This window comes from Lepus europaeus, chromosome X, assembly GCF_033115175.1.
Source record: "Lepus europaeus isolate LE1 chromosome X, mLepTim1.pri, whole genome shotgun sequence".
Lineage (NCBI taxonomy): Eukaryota > Metazoa > Chordata > Mammalia > Lagomorpha > Leporidae > Lepus > Lepus europaeus.
The window spans coordinates 99,700,008-99,719,783 of NC_084850.1; the positions used below are offsets into that span (position 1 = coordinate 99,700,008).

Here is a 19,776-nt window from a genome sequence, read left to right on the forward strand (position 1 = left end):
TGTGCCCTGTGTTTTACAAGCCCTCCTGTGATTCTGACAGCAGGTTCAAGTTTGATAATTTCACTGATTTACAAAATTATCTGGCTGCAGTGAATCATCCCATTAGGATCCCTTCTCTCATCCTGATATTCTGTGATTCTCTCTCCTGGCAGAGAGCCCCGTGTTGATTCCCTGAGTGCAAGGATGACCCAGAAGCAATTTCATATGTGCTGATAGCGGAGTATCACCCCCATAGAGTTCTCCCTCAAGTTTAATCTTTGGGATATTTGCCATTCTTCCATATGTCATCCTGTCTCCAATCTTCCTTGCCCCTGTGGTGCCTCAAGGTCCATCCTCTTCTCTACTTCTCTGTCTTCTCTTTTGCCTTTTTTCTAGGGGCTCTATGTTGTCCTTCCTTCTCCCATGGCAAGGGCTGACAGAGGCAGGAAAGGGATCTGGTGACTTCCAACTAACTGATCATTGTGCCCTGTGTCTTGCAGTGACGTGTGTGTGCAGTGGTGTCCACTTTCCCGGCACTGCAGCACCGAGAAAAGCAGCTCCATTGGCAGCATGGAGAGCCTGGAGCAGCCAGGCCAAGCCACCTATGAGGGCCATCTCTTGCCTATTGACCAGAACATGTACCCAAATCAGCGTGACTCAGCCTATAGCTCCTTCTCAGCCAGCTCCAATGCCTCTGACTGTGCCCTTTCCCTGAGGCCAGAAGAGCCAGCCTCCACAGACTGCATCATGCAAGGACCAGGGCCAAGCAAGACTCCCAATGGCCAACCTAATGTGGCTGAGACCTCAGGAGGTAGCCAGCGCACCAGTGGGGACTGCCTGACGCCAAGCTCCCAGATGTCACCCCACCCACAGGAGAGCCACCACTCAGCACCTGCCAAGGCAGGCAGGGGACCACCCCAACCTCCAGTGAGACGGGACAGCCTTCAGGCCTCCAGAGCCCAGCTCCTCAATGGAGAGCAATGCATGGCTTCTCAACCTGTGGATTCCTTGCAACCAAACGAGAAACCAAGCTTGGACACAGCACTAGCCCCAAGGAGCCCGAACAGGTTCTGCTGCCTCAGTGAACAAGACCAAGTGACAAGTGAGGACCATCCGAACTGTGAACTCAGCCAGCCTCCTGAATGTAACCAGCAGGACTCCAGGCATCTACTGATGGAGGCCTCTGCCAAAGCTGTGGGATCCCTGAAATCCTGTGACAAAGCTTCCAACAGAAATTCCAACCCTCTCAATGAGCCTTCAACTGAGCTCTCTAAGGCTCTGTCCTTTGGCAGCCCCCCACACCTCACGGGATCCACAGGGCATCGCCATAGTGCCCCTGAACAACTGTTGGCATCCCACCTGCAGCAGGTGCACCTGGATCCTGGGGGCAGCAGCAAGGGGATGGAGCTCTCAGCTGGGCAAGATGGGCACCAATGGACTCTGTCCCCTTTGCATAACAGCCACAAAGGGAAGAAAAGTTCATGTCCCCCCACAGGAGGAAACCAGGACAAACTCGGCAAAGAAAGAAACACCAGGCCAGTGGATGATCACCCTTTGGGTTCAGGACATCAGAGCCAAAGCAGTTCCCCTCATGGAGAGGTCGATGGACATCCCCTAGAGAGAAGTTTCCTGGACCCAAACACAGCAAGCAGAGCAGGCAATGAACTGGCCAGCCAGCAGCCCTCTGTCTCCGGCTCCCATGTTCAACAAACCAGGGACTGTTCTTCAACCGCTAAAGTAGCCCATAGTACAGAGGTGACAGAAGAAGGGGACAGTGAGTCCAAAGAGTATGGCCAGATGGGTGGTAGGCGAAGTGGAGGGACCCGGGGCCGCTCCATCCAAAATCGGAGGAAGAGCGAACGTTTTGCTACCAACCTGCGTAATGAAATTCAGAGGAGGAAGGCCCAGCTCCAGAAAAGCAAAGGTCCACTGTCACAACTGTGTGACCCAAAGGAGCCAGTGGAAGAGACCCAGGAGCCCCCAGAAAGTCCTCCACTCCCTGCCCCCAACTCTTCGCTTCTATCGTCATATAAAAATACCCCTAGCTCCAAAGACAAACTCTTCAACAAAAACATGATGCTCAGGGCGAGATCTTCAGAGTGCCTCAGCCAACCTCCGGAGAGCCACGAACCTAGGACAGGCTTGGAGGGCCGCATAAGCCCTGGGCAGAGGCCTGGCCAGTCCTCTTTGGGCCTGAACTCCTGGTGGAAAACATCTGACCCATCCTCCTCAGCCTCTGAGAAAGCAAGTGTTCACCATGGAGTCCGTGGAGGTCACTGGAGATGGTCTCCAGAGCATAACCTGCAGCCACATGTGGCGCTAACCATGGAAGGCCCTTCCAGCCCATGTGACAACCAAGAAGTGAAGGCTTCTACTACCCAAGCTGGGGAGGAAGCCATCCTCTTGCCTTTTGCTGACAGAAGAAAGTTCTTTGAGGAGAGTAGCAAATCCTTATCTACATCTCATTTGCCAGGGTTAACCACTCACAGCAACAAGACTTTTACCCAGAGACCAAAACCTATAGACCAAAACTTCCAGTCCATGAGCTCTAGCTATCGGGAGTTGAGGCGCCATCCTATGGACCAATCATATCATTCCACAGACCAACCGTATCATGCCACAGACCAGTCTTATCATTCCATGTCACCCCTACAGTCGGAAACTCCCACTTACTCAGAGTGTTTTGCAAACAAAGGTCTAGAAAATTCCATGTGTTGTAAGCCACTGCACTGTAGTGATTTTGATTGCCGCAGGACCTGCTCTTACTCCTGCAATGTTCAGGGGGCTGTGGTCCACGATCCTTGCATTTATTGCTCTGGGGAAATCTGCCCTGCCTTGCTAAAGAGAAATATGATGCCAAACTGCTACAACTGCAGGTGCCACCACCACCAGTGCATCCGGTGTTCAACCTGCTACCATAATCCTCAGCACAGCACCCTCGAAGACAACAGCTTGGTGCCTGGCAACACTTGGAAACCCAGGAAGCCAACAGTGCAGGTAAGGACTTGGTTTTTGGGTATGTGAGCTTCATTATTCTCTTTGCGAGAAAGAGGTGAGGTAAAGAACTTGACAATATCGCAATTATAATTCCTGAAAACTGCATAGTTCTGGATTCACTGGATGGCAGGCAGCTCAGCAACCTGAGGCAAGACACACAACTGCCAAGATTTCAGGAACCTCATCTTTAGAGTGAGATAAAATAACTTTGGCTTCATCAAATGAACAGAACCGGAATTTATATCCTGACTGTCAAATTAGTGTCTGACCGTAAGCAAGTCATTCAGCCACCAGAATTTGAAGCTATTTGATTTTTTAGAGGGAATTTTTTAACCTCATAAAACAGGCAGTACAAAGAAAAATATTATTACCTTATCTCTAAAATAGAGGAAAAAATGTGCCGCCTCATGGATCAGTTTTGAGGATCAAATGAAATTGTGTTTATAGAATGCCAGGCCCAGTTCATGATACAAAATAGCACTTATTGCCTTCCATTTTCTGCTTGAAAATTATTTGTAGCAGCAGAATTTGCAGTTGTGAACCAGACTTTCAGAGATCGGACTTGTCTGGTGTTTTCCAAGGACAACCCCCACCCCCTTCTCTAACCTGTCTCTATTGGAGACCCAGGTCTAACCTGGTGAGTGCTATGCCCTGTTTATGGCTTCCAACCTAACACAAGCTACCACCATCTCTCAAAGTGTTTCTTGGAGGACCCACTATGTCCTTCCCTGCTTAATGTCAGGTGTTTCTGCCACCTTTTAGCTAATACACTCAAACTAGCAATTGATTTCTGTGTCAAATTATTGTCCAATAAGCAGACATTTTTGAAATGCAAAGTTCTAAAACAGCTATTCCATGGGGAAAAAACATTCCGAACAGTGCTTGCCAAAGGGTGGTAGTCCAGAGATTGACTGGAAAGGGGCATGAGGGCATGTTCTGAGTCTTGATGAGGGTTTGATTTACACAGGTGTATTTGTCAAAATTCAACTAACATGCACTTGCTATTTGTACAATTCTCTTTAATAGAAGCCTACTTCCAAAAATTTGTGGAGAATGTAACTGAAAGATAAGTTTATGTTGGTGCCAAACATTTTTTTGGAACCCATGCATAGGTTTTCTTTTCATAATGTGAATTTTAATAATATGCATTTTTCCATGAATTTTTGGAGCCCATTGGTGTGTATGCTGTTGCAGGCATTTGGGAGAGTGAACCAGTGGATGGAAGATCTCTCTCTCTCTCTCTCTCTCTTTCTCTCTTTGCCTGTTTCTGTCTCTCTCTGCCTTTCAAATAAATAAAAATAGATAAATGAAAAAACTTTTAAAACTCTAACAACTAAGAATAAAAGAGGATTTCCCTGGTCTGATAAAAGAGTATCTACAAAACACCTTCAGCTAACATCCAACTTAATAGTGAAAGATTAAGCACAAAGCTAGGTGGTATAGCACAGCAGGTTAAGTACCACTTGAGATGTATGCATCCTATTATCAGAGTGCCAATTTGAGTCCTGGCTTCCTGCTAATGCATACTGAAATGTATCAGGTGATGTATCAAGTGCTTGGGCCCCTGTTGCCTACGTGAGGGACCTCGATGGAGTTCTGGGCTCCTACATTTGGCCTGATCCAGCCCTGGCTCTTTATTTCTGCCTTTCAAGTTTTAAAGTAGCAATGTTTACTTCAAAAAAGAACAAACTAGCCATGTCCACTTTGTCCAGGTCAAAGTCAAGAGCCAAGAAGTCAGTCGAGGTCTCCCAAGTGTGTGAAAGGGACCCAAGTACTTGAACCATTATCTGCTGTCCCCCAGAGTGTGCAATAAAAAGAAGCTGGAATCTGAAGCAGAGCTGGGACTTAAGCCTGGGAACTCCAATATGGGATGCAGGCATCCCAAAAGCCATCTTAACCACAGCAACAAGATGCCAAAGAATTTTTGTCAGGAGTAGATGCTAGGCTTTTTTTTTATGCTTTTTTTGTATCTATTCACAAGATCATATATTTTTCCTCTTTTAGTCTGTTGGTATAGTGAATTACATTGATTTAGTTTTGAAGTAAGTGCCAGCCTAGCATTGCCAGGATAAATTCCACTTGGTCATGATGCAGAGTCCTTTTTATATGTCAGTAGATTTGATTTGCTAACATTTTGTAAAGGCTGTTTGCTTCTGTGTTTATTAGGGATTTTATCCTGTAGTTTTCTCGTAATGTCTTTGACTGGTTTTCATAGCAAGGCAATACTTGTCTTAAAGAATGAGTTGAGAGGTGTTCCTTTTTCTTGTATGTACTTTCAGGAAAAGATTGTTCAAAATTGTTAGTATTTCTTCCTTCAATGTATGACAAAATTTATTACTGAAACCAATTGGGCCCAGAGTTTTCTTTGTGGGAACGTTTTTAAGTACAAATTCAATTTCCTTAAAAGACATAGGGTCATTTAGGTTATCTGTTTCTTCTTGAGTGAGCTTTGGTAGTTTGTTTTTTAAGGAATTTATCCATTTAATTTTAATTTTAGTTTTCAAATTTGGGGGGATGAAGTTGTTTGCAACTTACTTTGAAATGCATCAAAAATTGAAGATGGACTGGTAGGGGGATAGAGACATGAATAGATTTGTGATAAGGCAGATATGACAGAATGTTAATTGTAGAATCTAGGTGGTGGGTTTATCAGTGTTCACTGTAAATTTACAGTCTGTATGTTTGAAAATATTCATGATATTGATAAAGGAGAGGACATACAGGATAATGGTTTGAGGGCACCAAGGCTAGAACCAGACTGCCTGGTTCAAGTCCCTGTCACCTCCCCTCACTGCCTCAGTTTTCCCATATGATAAAAATGAGGACAATAACAGCACTTACTTGTTAAAGTTAGTTGTGAAGAATAAATGATGTGGCACACATGAGGCACTTAGGAGGACAGTAACTGCCGGATAGTAGTCACCTTACAAGTGACTTATTATCTCTTAAAAGTCAAATGGAGATGTTGGTTTAGCTTTAGAAACTTTGGCTGAAAGAAGGGCCCGCAATAGACAATAGAGAAGCAAGGGCTGAGGTTGAGGGACAGGTGGAGGAGATCGTAGTTGCTCTGTAAGGGAAGGAGGACATCTTGCAGGTTGCGGCGATTGGCGGCAGCAGTGCAGGTGAGCCTGTGCTTGGGCCATGCCTCTCCCTGTGTCCTTGAGGGACGGATGCATTGGGCTCCTAATGCCTGTTAGATGTGCTGAAGTAGATCTACTTAGACACTAGGTTTGCAGACACGAGCCACATGAGCTTTCCATCCCCAGGCCCCACACCAGACATGGAGAGAATCTGCAGTTCCGGTTAACATACCCCAGCTCTGGTGACTAAGCAGTGGTGGTCATGACCATCTGAAATAGGAAGATCCTTTTCCTTACGCCTCTGGAGAAAGTTGGGGAGCTAATTAGCTCCTGTTTAGTGGTGTGAGGAGAACTTAAATCAGCACACACACTCACATCCTGCATAAATCATGCTGGTTAGTTTTGCCTACCTTATCCAAATTAGTTCATGTAACAGTTGAATATGTTATAATAGGATCTCCATTTTACAGCTGAGAAAGCCAAGGCTCAGAGAGGGTATACACCTAGCTAGTGGCAGAGCCAGGGTTTGAACAACATAACACTTACTAATACCTGATTGTGTACTGGGCGCTAGGTACTTACTGTTCTAGGTGCTTTATATGAGGGCATTTGCTTCACAGAAAAATCTAATTAAATCGTAAGTTCATTTTTTTTTCTAATGTACATTTGGCATGAACTTTCTAGAGACCCTTCATATACATGGATTTCAATTTTTTGCACAAAAATGATCTCAATTTCATCTTATATGAATGTTTGGAAGTATGTTTGGTGTGAATCAACTCATTGAGTCCTTAAGCAATGAAGGACTCTGAGTAGGTACTCTTAGGATTAAGATCACACTGTTCTGTAGCTCCAGAAAGTGAAATAGGAGAAACTGAGTAGCTTGCCTGAAGGGCAGCTGTGGAATTTGAAGCCATGCCGAAGTAGCTGGTGGCAACACTCAGACCCTCCCAGTGTGTCAGGAGGCTTCCTAGCAACATCACTTCCTCCAGGGCAGCAAGTTCCACCAGGATCCCTAACTGCAACCAGCCCTGGGGATAACTGCCTCTTTAGTTCAAAGGGGACAGGCCATTTACAAGAACCTTAAATGGCTCAGGACATAAAGGGAAGTGATACTGGAGACCTGGGAAGGCTGTTGGGAGCGGGTATCAGAGTTTGTTTGGCTTGGCCACTACTATGTACTGAGCACTTCCACAGGGCTAGACAGGGCATGGACAGGAAATCCTGGCTCCCAGTGTGGCTGAACGAATAACCAAATAGCCACCAGTGTGACTTTGCCAGCAGGGATATCTCACAGGGGTGTTGGGGCAGAGTCAGGGCGAGTCATTAGAACTGCTCTGATGTGCCAGATGTGGTCAGGAAGTGCTGTGGTCCTGTGAAAGCTGGAGCCAGGACATCAACTTCAGCTTTTCCGTGGCTACTCACACCCAGTGCCTCCTATGTGCCAAGCACGGTGCCAGGCGTTCTCTTTGCATGTCTCATTTGATCCTTACTACCAGCAGCCCAGCAAAGCTGGAATATTTATTTGCCAGGTAGGAAATTGACATTCAAGGAGGTGATATGACTTGCCTTAAAATAACAGAGCTAGCGTCAGTGAGTGCGATTGACACCAAACACCCATGTTCATTCCATTTCACCAGGTGGCTTACCCCCAGAGGGAAGGCCAACTGGAGCAAAGGTAATGAAACTGTGAACGAACCCAATAATAACAGTGCTGGAGAAGGAGGGATTTTGGAAGATCAGTGAGGTTTAGGCAAAGCTGCATTCCTCCTGGGCTAAGCTCCAGGTCTTTAGGTAGAGGATTCTGTCAGCAAAATCATGGAGACCCTGAAAGGTAAATTTGCATAACAATACCTGCGGCTGGGTGTTGTATTACAAAAGAAGTTTTAGAAGTTCAAGAGCAGGACACCAGCATCTGCTCAGCTCTGGTGAGCATCCCCTCGGCTGTATCATACCATGGCAAAGACGCCAAACGGGAAATGACCACATGCAGAAGAGGCAGAAGAGGCCAAGCACACAGAAAGGCCTTACTTTGTCACAATTCTCTCTCTGGAGAACTAACTGGGGCCTTGCAAGAACTACATTTATTCCTTGCAAGGGCAGCTCTGCCAGTGACCTGATCATCTTCCAGGAGGCATTGCCTCCTACAGGTCCCTCCCCGCCACACACACTGCCACACTGAGGACCAAGCCTCCAACACACAGAGCCTTGGGGGACACACTTCAGACCACATTCAACCCACAGCAAATAGGAAGGTTGGGGCATTTTTACAAGGTACACAATGAAAGACAGAGTTGCTTGGGCATAGCCCTTAAGGAAAAAAATGCCCAGGGCGGAGAGTCTACCCTTGTAATATGGGGACCCGGGCACCCAGTGCCCATGTTCCATAGAGGTGAACCCACCTCAGGCCCTGCCAGCAGGTGTGTGTGGAGGAGGAGGAGTCACTGCAATGCAGATGGTGCACTGGCATGCCTGCTCTGTCCTCTGTCCATCCTGGGAGAGGGTTGCTGTCATAGGAGCTTCCATTCCCAAACCTCCAATTGCCCAGTGGCTGGGGGTTATACTAAGAAGATGCTTTTCTCTGTTGGAGGAGGAATGCTCAGGTTCCTGAAGACAAACAAACAAAAAGACCTCTGTCCCTTGACTCGGGCAGCAGCCAGAGCAAACAGCAAACATGCTAAACTGGTTTTGATCAGGTTTTAGGAGGGGAGTGGAGAAAAAGGGAACTGCAATGCTTTGAGTGCACAGTGGCCAGGTTCCTGTGTGCTCTCTGGGTCTCTGTAGGCCTGCAGCAGTTCAGCAGGTCTCGCGGCAGAAATGCAGCCTCCCAGGTGCACATTTTACTGCCTGCATAGGAGAGGAGAAGGAGGCAGCTGGGGGACCTGGCTGAGGACAGGCTCCGACCTCTTGACATTTTGAGGCCATCTGGACACCTGGCTACTCAGAGCTCTCTAACTTATTAGAATTTTGCTTTACAGGAATTTTCTGGGGACAAATGGAACCCAATAACAGGAACCAGGAAGACCAGCCAGTCAGGGAGGTAAGTGACTGCTCAGGGAGTACAGATGAATTGATCCTTCTGATGCTTCGATAGAAATTCAGGGGCATTGGGGGGGGGGGGGGGGGCGGCGTTTGGCCTAGCAATGGAAATGCTGATTGGGACACCCATGTCCCATATCAGAGTATCTGGGTCCAAGTCTCTGCTCTGGCTCCCTGATTCCAGCTTCCTGCTAATGTAGACCTTGGGAGGCAGCAGGTAGTGGGTCAGTGAGTTGGGTCTCTGCAACCTACATGGGAGATCTGGATTGAGTTTCCAGCTTCTGGCTTTGGCCTGACCCAGCCCTGGCTGCTGTGGGCATTTAGACAGTGAAGCAGCAGATTGGAGTTTCTCTCTCTGTCTCTGTTTCTCTCTCTCTCTCTCTCATAAAGAATAAATAAAAATTTAAAATGAAAATAGCTAATGTCTTCTGTTTATTTAGTTTCCTTTGACAAAACTGGCCTGGTAGCCATACCAAGGGCTTGGCAACATAAATGCAATCATCTAGCCTGTTCCCTAACAGCTGAGTTCAGACCAGACAGCCAGGACATTTTGGAATATGCAGTTATCAGGCTATATTTTGGGACATTGTGCCCATCAACTCAAAGGTCTGACATAGCCCTGCCCTGGCACAGTGAAATTTGGGACCAGACTGGACTAAATCAGAAATGAGAGGGTAGAAAGTGTGCCTGCTTGCCGCTGGCCATGGATCAGTTGGAGCAGGCGGAGAGCAGGTAAGAGTTTTCAACTACTGCTGTGCCTTTGCCCCAGAATTGTTGGCGGTGCCTGTTTCTCAGGCCCTGCCACCTTTCTTTCTTTCTTTTTAAATCCCTAACTTCAGCAATTTTCAACACATAGGCTATCTTTTTTGTTTTTTTTTTAAGATTATTTACCGGGGCCGGCGCTGCAGTGCAGCAAGTAAAGCTGCTGCCTGCAGTGCCGGCATCCTATATGGGCGCTGGTTCGAGTCCCTGCTGCTCCACTTCTGATCCAGCTCTCTGCTATGGCCAGGGAAAGCAGTGGAAGATGGCCCAAGTACTTGGGCCCCAGCACCCACGTGGGAGACCTGGGGGAAGCTCCTGGCTCCTGGCTTCAGATCAGTACAGCTCTGGCCATTGCGGCCATCTGGGAAGTGAACCAGCAGATGGAAGCCCTCTCTCTCGCTCTCTGCCTCTGCCTCTCTGTAACTCTGCCTTTCAAACAAATAAATCTTAGAAACATATTATTTACCATTTATTTGAAAGGCAGAGTTACAGAGGCAGACAGAGAGAGAGATCTTCCAACCGCTGGTCCACTCACCAAATGTGCAATGGCCAAAGCTGGACCCATCCGAAGCCAGGAGCCAGTAGCTTCTTCTGGGTCTCCCACGTGCAGGTATGGGCCCAAGGACTTGGGGGCCATCCTCCGCTGCTTTCCCAGGCACATTAGCAGGGAGCTGTATCGGAAGTGGAACAGCCAGGACACACGACCCAGTACCCATATGGGATGCCGGCACCTCAGGCAGCAGCTTTATGCACTACGCCATAGACCCAGCCCCTGCCACCTTTCTTTTAATAGGGCTTGTTGAGAACTTTAGGCTTGCTCATGAAGTCCAGAAACAGATCATACGGACCACACATTAAAATTACTGGAGGAAAGCAAGGTCATTTTACAAATGGCATATGGGACTTGGGCTGCATGGGAATAGCCCTTATGGAACATATTTGTAGGGTACAGCAACTACTCTTATAATATGGGGACTGTGACATGCAGCACCCCCAGTTCTCCAGAAGTGAAGATGCCCTAGGTAAATCCAAGGAAGAAGTTAATTTTACCTGGGTCTCCATCAGCCTCCTTGGAACCTCTTTTGTGAAACTTATTGATATACTATTTCAGTCAGTTCTTCTTGCCCAGGTGATACAAGAAGCCCCTAGATGCTATTGATTCTTTTTTTTTTTTTTTTTGACAGGCAGAGTGGACAGTGAGAGAGAGAGACAGAGAGAAAGGTCTTCCTTTTGCCGTTGGTTCACCCTCCAATGGCTGCCGCGGCCTGTGTGCTGCGGCCATCGCACCGCGCTGATCCGAAGGCAGGAGCCAGGTGCTTATCCTGGTCTCCCATGGGGTGCAGGGCCCAAGCACTTGGGCCATCCTCCACTGCACTCCCTGGCCACAGCAGAGAGCTGGCCTGGAAGAGGGGCAACTGGGACAGAATCCGGCACCCCGACCGGGACTAGAACCCGGTGTGCCGGCGCCACAGGCGGAGGATTAGCCTATTGAGCCGCAGCGCTGGCCTGCTATTGATTCTTAACTCAAACTCCAGAAATAAAGGCGAGGGCAGGAAAGAAGGCTCCAAGCTATGTTTCTGTTACCCAAGGTGGGGCCACCAAGAGAAAGGACCAGAATCTTAGTGTCCTGACCCTTGAAGAGTCCAGAGTTCTTTCGGGGGGGGGGGGGAGAGATCTCTCTAATCTCCTGTGATTTGATCAAATAGGAATAATTTTAATGTTCCTTCAACTCCTAAATCTGGAAAACCTATCAGTTTTCTGGTTCACAATGGGAAAGGCAAGGAACCCAATTTTTATTGGTCACCTAGTGTTAGCCACTAGGCTGAATGGTTTTTTTTTTTTTAAGATTTATTTATTTATTATTAGGCAGATGTACAGAGAGGCAGAGGCAGAGAGAGCAAGAGAGGTCTTCCACCTGCTGGTTCACTCCCTGAAATGGCTGGGCTGATCCGAAGCCAGGAGCCAGGAACTTCTTCTGGGTCTCCCATGCAGGTGCATGGGCCCAAGCACTTGGGCCATCTTCTACTGCTTTCCCAGGCCATAGCAGAGCACTGGATCAGAAGTGGAGCAGCCAACTCAAATTGGCACCCATATGGGATGCCAGCACTTCGCGCAGCTGCTTTACCCACTACGCCACAGTGCCAGCCCCAGGCTGAGTGTTTTGACACTCACAATTGTATTCATTCTTCACAGTAGTTCATTTTGCCACCCGTTTCATAGCTGAGGTCCAGAGAGTTTATACAACTCAGCTGAGGTCACAAAGCCAGCAAGAAATAGAGTCAGGATTTGGACCTAGGTTTGTCTGGCCCCAGAGGTTATGTTTTGTTTATTATTATTATTATTATTATTATTATTATTATTATTATTATTATAGGTCTCTGTTAATAAAGATTCCTAAGGAAAATTTCAAATGAATCACTTAGCATCATGCTTAAGAGTCTAAATCCTGGGTGAGGATTCCATGGAATTCTACGGCTGGTCTTGATTTCCCAGCCCCGGCCTGGCTTGCATTGTGTCCTTGGAGAAATCATTTCAGTGTAGCAGGCCTGCCAAGTTTCCTAGATTAGATTGAGGCCCTTGACAGAAGAGACCATGCCTTGGTTGTAGCCTTATTCTCTGTGCCTGGCTTTGTGCCTGAAACAGAGAAGTTGCTCAAGAAGGGTTTGTCATTTTCTTGCCAAAGGAAGAAACAAAACCTCCTGCCCCATTGAATGGGTGAAATGACACAAAAATAAGCATGCTAAGTAACATTACTTGAGCAGTGTGCTCTGTCCTAGGCACCATTCAAAGTATTTTGCAATTATTTATCACCATGACCTTATGGGGTTGGTACTGTTCCTCTCTACATTTGACAGAGAGAAGAAACAGAAACACAAAGAGATGCATTCGTTGACATAAAGTTTCACGGCTAGACTAGACCCAGGTAGTATTGCTTCAGAGATGTTACTCCATCCTACTGTGCTTCTCCAAAATGGTTTACTGATTAGTGAAGTGAGAGGACTTTATTGAAAACCAAGTAAGAGTAAGCAGAAATTTAAAAAATTTTTTTGCACAAAAGTAAGCTTATGTTTTAATCCCATTTTCCATGAACTTTTGACCTATATATGTGCTACCTTTTAGTAGGCAAGGTGGGAAATACAATTGAAAGAACAGCAGGAAGCACAGTGCCTGCCAACAGCTTGAGCAAGGAAGACTAACCCACATAAAGTTAAATAGCAGTAATAATAAATTACCACTTGCAACACAACCTATGTGCTGTGAGCTGAGTTACACATGTTGGGCTATGCTTTGTCTTCCCAGCAGCTCTGTCAGGTGGGTGTTTTGTAACTAGGGCAGAGGTTCTCAAATGTAAGCATACAATAGAAACCCCTGAAGAGCTTGTTGAAACACAGGTGGACAGTTGGGCCCTCCCCGCGAGGGTGTGATTCAGTAGGTATGAAGTGGGGCTCAAAATATCCATTTCCAACAAGCTCCTAGGCGATGCTAATGCAGCTGACCCGAGCTCACACTTGGAGAGCCACTAACTCAGGTAAAGAGTCTGAGGTTCAGAGAGGCTAAGGAATTAACTCAAGGTCTTCCAGTGAGTAAGGGGAAAATCCAGAGTTTAAACTCAGCTTTTGCTTGCTCACACAAGCTGCCAAAAGATGAAACCTTGTCAAATACAGGAATTAAACAAGAAAGTTCACATAGTAAGGGGGTTAATACACGATAAATCTTACTGTACCCTCTTTAAGCTCACTGGAAGGTAAGAACACTGAAGACTGGAAACCACAGGGAGAAAGACCCAGAGAGAAGGCTAAGCATGTTTCCTCAAGGAATAAACCCTACCTGTTAAGTTCTGGCTTTGAAGTCAGTCTTCCTTGAGTTCAAATCATACCTGCCTCTCTCTCCCCTCCCCTACTTCCCTTCATCCCTCTCCATCCCTATCTCAATTTTCTTCTCTTTTACCCTAAAATAAGGTAAGAAAACCTAACCTCAAATGGTGGTTGTGAGGACCAAGAGAGTTTGTGTACATGGACTTCAGAGTAAACCTATCTTCTCATTCCATTTCCCCCATGAACTCATATATGCAAAGCATTGAGAAGAAGGCTTGACACACTGTTAGCCCTCAGTTAGTGTTGGCTGTGTTCAGGAGGAGGAGGAAGAGGAACGAGGAGTAGGGAACAGTAGAGAAGAAAAAGGAAGAGTGATGCATTGGGCCAGGATATAGAGACCTCACATACTAGATAGAACCACAGAACTTAGGGGCAATTAAAGGCTACTGATTATTAGGTAAGTGACATGATTTCATGTGGCACTTTAGGCATCTTGTCAACATTGGAAACCTCCATGGGCTGAAGGGAGGCCAAGATGGGGCGACGATCCAGGCAGGAAAGAATGTAGCCCTGATCGGGAAAACACAATAGAAGTGGAGCAGAAGAGATAGATAAATACTTTTGATATTTTGGTAGGGGGGGGAGAGGAGCTTGTTTATTGTGAGAACAATATTGCAGGAAATTAAAAGCAGGAGAAAAGGTTGCCTTATTCCTATTGCCTTAACACCCTGATTGTTTTTATTTCCCTGCAAGCTTTATCTGTAGGTGTAGAGATTGTTTGGGGCACGGTTGTAATAACTATGTAGATGTGCTTTTGTGTGTCCTGCTTCTTTTCTCCCCACTAAGTATTAGTTAATAAGCGATTTTTCATGTTGCACTGGAGGCTTCCTCAATAGCTGTAATTTTTTATGGTTGTATAATATTTCACCAGCTTGAAGTGCTCTAATTTGCTTAATCACTCCCAAATTGTTGGATAATTAGGTTGTTTCCAATTTCTTGCTATTATAAAGCAATGCTGCAGAAACATTTTGAGAAGCTATAGCCTTTTTCTCATTTTGAATTATCTGATTAAAAACAGTTATTTAGAGTTGGTATTACTGGTTCAAAGAATATAAACCTTCTTGTGGGTCTTCATAGATTTCACCAAACCACTTTCCCCGGGAGGTGTTTCACACTGCCATTAGCAATATAGGAGAATACCAGTTTCTCCATTTTTGCCATTATTGAAAATTTTCTTTTTCAAATGCAGTATGTATAAGCAATAACTATTATTGTTTTTTTAAATCTATTTTAAAATATTTTATTTGTATTGATTTGAAAGACAGAGTTACAGAGAGAGAGAGGGAGAGAGAGAGGTTTTCCATCTGCTGTTTTACTCCCCAAATGGTTACAATGGCCAGGGCTGCTCCAAGCCAAAGCCAGGAGCCAGGAGCTTCATCCAGGTCTCCCACATGCATGCAGGGACCCAGAGACCCAGGCCATTATCTGCTGCTTTCCCAGGCACATTAACAGTCCAGGAGCTGGATTGTTAGTGGAGCAGCCAGGGCTTGAACTGGTACCCATATGGGATGCTGGCATTGCAGGCAGCGCATGTTATGTCAGCCCATTATGTCACAATGCTGCCCCCCCCCCATTATCGCTTTAATCTGCTTACTTTGATGATTTGAATTTGAACATTGTTCATGTGTTGCTTTAATACCTTTACTGTTTTTTTTTTTAAGATTCATTAATTTATTTGAAAGGCACACTGACAGCGAGGGGAGAGAGAGAGAGAGAGAGAGAGAGAGAGAAAGAGATGGTCCATATGCTGGTTCATTCCCCAAATAGCCTCAAAGCCTGGGTTGGGTCCAGTCCAAAGCCAGGATCCCAGAACGCCATCCAGGTCTCCCATGTAGGTGGGAGAGGCCGAGGACTTCTACCATTTTCCTCTGCCTTCTCAGGCAAATTAGCAGGGAGCTGCATCAGAACTGGAGCAGCTGGGAATCAAACGTTGGCTCCAATATGAATCGCTGAGTTGCAAAAACTTAACATATTTTGCCATAGAACGCTGGCACACTCTCTGCTTTTAAAATTAATTAATATATATTTTAAAGTTAAGCTTTAACATGATTGGAACAACAGTGGGTATTGCGGGTATATGGGGACTGAACTAGCTGATGGGAAATCTCTCTCTCTCTCTCTCTCTCTCTGTAGCTCTGTGTCTGCCTTTAAAATTAATAAAATTTTCTTTTTAAAAAGTGACACTGTGGGATGTGCATTTGATGCAGCAGGTATGATATTTCTGGGGATGCCCGCATCCCACATCCCACATTATAGGGCCTGGTTAAAGTCCAGGCTGCATTCTCATCTCCATCTTCCTGCCAATACACACTACGGGAGGCAGCAGGTGATGGTTGAAGCACTTGGGGTCCTACCACAGACCTTGGAAACCTGGATTTCGCTCCTGGCACCAGGCTTCAACCTGACACAGCACTAGCTGTTTCAGAAATTTTGAGAGAAACAGAAGATGGGTGATTTCTGTCTGTCTTTCCTTCTGTCTGTCTCTGTCTCTGTGTTTTTCTTTGTTGTTTTAAAATATTTGTTTGGTTGAACAATAGAATGACAGAAAAAAGGGGAGAGAGCCTCAAAGGCTAGGGTTGGGCCAGGCTGAAACCAGGATCTCTGAACTCTAGCCTCATCTCCCATGTGGGTGGCAGGGGACCCAACACTTAGAGCATCTTCTGCTGCTCTGAGGTGTATTAGCAGAGAGCTGCATCAGAAGTGATGCAGCCAGGACTTGAACCCATGCTCTGATATGGGATGCAGGCGTTGCAAATGATGGCTTGATCTGTTGTGCCACAACTCCAGCCCCAATGTCTGTACCAGTTCTCATGTGAATTGTCTATTCAGATTACTTGCTCAGAAATCTGGGGCACCTTTTGAGGGGAAAGTAGAGGAAACCTGTTGACTAGAACTTTGGAGGAAACAAGACCATTGAAAAACAACTCTGAAGCACAGCAACTTGGAGAAAGTTAGTGCCGTAGAAGGGGAGCTGATATGTGGAGAACATAACTTTGCATTGGGATATATTGTAGGAAGGCACTTCAAAAGTTCATGGGAAATGGAATGAAAAGATTAGTTTATTTTGGAGTGCCCTCATCTTTGAAGCTGATGAGATATGCAAATAGATTATTTGGTGGAGGCTTATCAGACACCCAGCCAGAGGACAGGATGAGGAAGAAAAACCAGCAGAGGAACCCAAAGCATTAGGTGGTAGAAGGAGAAATCCACTGGTAAACTGTAATGCGAAGGCAGATGATCATTAATGAATAAGTCACCTTCAGGAAAGCAAATTTTGTAAAGTGGTAGGCATAGAAAGTAGATAGCATATTGGTCTAAAAGGAAGACAAATAGTGAAGAAATGCAATGGCTTTGCACATCACACATTCACCTATTTTAAGTATCCAAGTCAATGATTTTTTTTTTTTTAGTAAATTTACAGTGATGGGCAATCATCACCACAGTCCAGTTTTAGAGCATTTTTGTCACCCTAAAAGACACCTCAGGGCCACTTACAGGCTCTCTCCATTGCCACTTTCACCTGCAAGCAATCAGGAATCTACTTTCTGTCTTTATAGATTTGCCTTTTCCATGAATTTCATTTGAATGAAATCATGCAATATGTGTGCACTTTTGTCTGACTACTTTCATTGAGCATGTTGTTTTAGCAGTTCATCTATGTGACAGTATGTATCAGTACTTCATTACTTTTAATTATTAAACAATATTCCTTTAAAAATAATATTCCTTTGTATGGATAAACCACATTTTCTTTATCCATTCATCAGGTGGTGGACATGTGGATTATTTGCACTTTTTGGTTATTGTGAATCTTCTTTGGTATATATTTAGGAGTGAAATTGCTGAGACATATGGCAATTTTATGTTTAACTTTTTTTGATCACATTATTTGTACGTACTTCTGTTTATGATGTACAGTGTGATATTTGGATTTATGCATATACTGGGTAATGAGCAACTCAGGGTAACTTTTTGAGGCACTGTTTTCCAAAGCAGCTATGAAATTTTAAATGGCCACCAGCAACAAAGAGGGTTTGTTTCTTTTCGGTAGTTTTAATACAATGATTGTGTTACTGTATGATTTTTTTTAAGTACTAAAAAAGAGTAAGATTTTTTTTTAACTTTTATTTAATGAATATAAATTTCCAGTGTACAGCTTATGGATTACAATGGCTTCCCCCTCCCATAACTTCCCTCCCACCCACAACCCTCCCCTCTCCTGCTCCCTCTCCCCTTCCATTCACATCAAGATTCATTTGCAATTCTCTTTATATACAGAAGATCAATTTAGTATAAAGATTTCAACAGTTTGCACCCACATAGAAACACAAAGTGAAACATACTGTTTGAGAACTAGTAATAGCATTAAATCAAAATGTACAGCACATTATGGACAGAGATCCCACATGAGGAGCAAGTGCACAGTGACTCCTGTTGTTAACCCAACAAATTGACACTCTAGTTTATGGTGCCAGTAACCACACTAGGCTGTCGTCATGAGTTGCCAAGGCTATGGAAGCCTTCCAAGTTTGCCGACTCTGATCATTTTTAGACAAGGTCATAAAAGACAGGGTGAGGATAGTAACCAATGATCCTAAGAGAGGCTTTAACCAGGTTTGAACAATTATACAGCATTAAGTGGGGAAGAGGACCATCAGTACACACAGGTTGGGAGTAGAGCCATTGGTGGTAGAGTAGAGGTTATGATTACAAAGAAATGAGGCCCAAGTACGTTAGACAGGGTCTAGAACAAAGGACAGAGTCATTATTAGAGGAGCTAAGAAAGGTGCTATCTAAGCTACAATTAAGTTTTCTGATTGAGAGGCAAGTAGAACCTGATAGAAGGGGCTTGATAATAATCTGGTGGGCTTTAGGCCTTGTAAGTTAAGAGGCCCAGACCTATCTATCTCTTCACTTGGGGTATATCCTAAGGGAGGTGTGAACCTCCTAGGGGAAGGCACTCTGTTGACTTTCATTACTTGGCTGGCCTGGGAGGAGAGCTGGCCAGGTAAAGGCAGGGGGCATCTCTAACAGGAAATTTACAGTTCTGCCTTCAATGTTGCTGACCCTACTTGACCATCCCCTCAGCTGCAGTGGTCACTTTGGAAGTTGGGCTGAGTGAAGGGCTTTTCAGCTTAGAGCCAATAAGATCTGTGGCTCTGACCTGGGCAGCCTTCGACTCCAGGGCAGGTCCATTTCCAGTGATCCAACTCTTGGCAGAGCTGCCAGGGCTCTTCACAAGCTGACTTCTGCTGAAGCCCAGGCTTACCACTTTGAAAGCCACTGCAGTGGACTGGCCTGTTGGGTCTCCTTGAGGGCAGATCACTGTACAGATCAGCCATTTATATGCCTGCCACCCATTGCTTCTGATGCCTAGCTTTCTTTTGCTCCTGGTTTGTGTTAAAGCAGACCAGAGGATGCAAGTCAAGGGAGTGCCCGTGTCCCATCTCTAATCTTCGGTGGCCTGAACTACAAGTCTATAGTCACAGGCATGTTCTGTAGTAGTTTTTCTAAGGTAGACAATGCCCATGAGGAAAATTATATTCTCACTTTAAAACTTGCTTTCGCTTTGGTCTGAAAGGGAGGTTTTTTTCTACTTACTGTATACTTCACTGATGGCGAAGTAAATCTAGCTATTGAAACATCTTTTTGAAAAGTTTAAAAAGAAGAATTTGGGAGAAATGGGGTGGTTGTTAGAAGGGAGAGAAATTGGTTCTGATTTAGTGGATCAACCGAAGACTTACTAGAGATGCAGTCTCTTGGGCCCCACTGAGATGTACTAAATCAGACAGTGGAGTGTGGCTCAGCCATGCAGGTGATCTTGATGTGAGCTATATTTGAGAGCCACTGGTGTCAGTGAAGTTTCGCTTAGCATCTCGGAAAGTCGATCGTGTTTCTGTTTTAAAATAGAATAGAGAGGTCAATGGAAAGGAAAAAAAGAGTATCTGTGCTGAAGTTGGAAGGGGCGGATCACAGTTTGAGATCTCAGGGAAGACCAGAAGGACTGGGAAAGGGCCAGGGAAGGGATGAGATTTGTAAGCAAA

The 19,776-nt window shown here is 45.3% G+C and overlaps 1 protein-coding gene across 3 annotated transcripts in view; it reads left to right on the plus strand.

Moving 5' to 3' along the window:
* SHROOM4 (shroom family member 4) overlaps positions 1-19,776 on the plus strand; it is a 272,257-nt gene that overhangs the window by 215,392 nt on the left and 37,089 nt on the right. For all 3 annotated transcript variants that reach the window (XM_062183199.1, XM_062183200.1, XM_062183201.1), the window contains 2 exons: positions 480-2,976; positions 9,035-9,096. In XM_062183199.1, the coding sequence (XP_062039183.1) occupies positions 480-2,976; positions 9,035-9,096 (2,559 nt within the window). The remainder of the gene's footprint in view (positions 1-479; positions 2,977-9,034; positions 9,097-19,776) is intronic.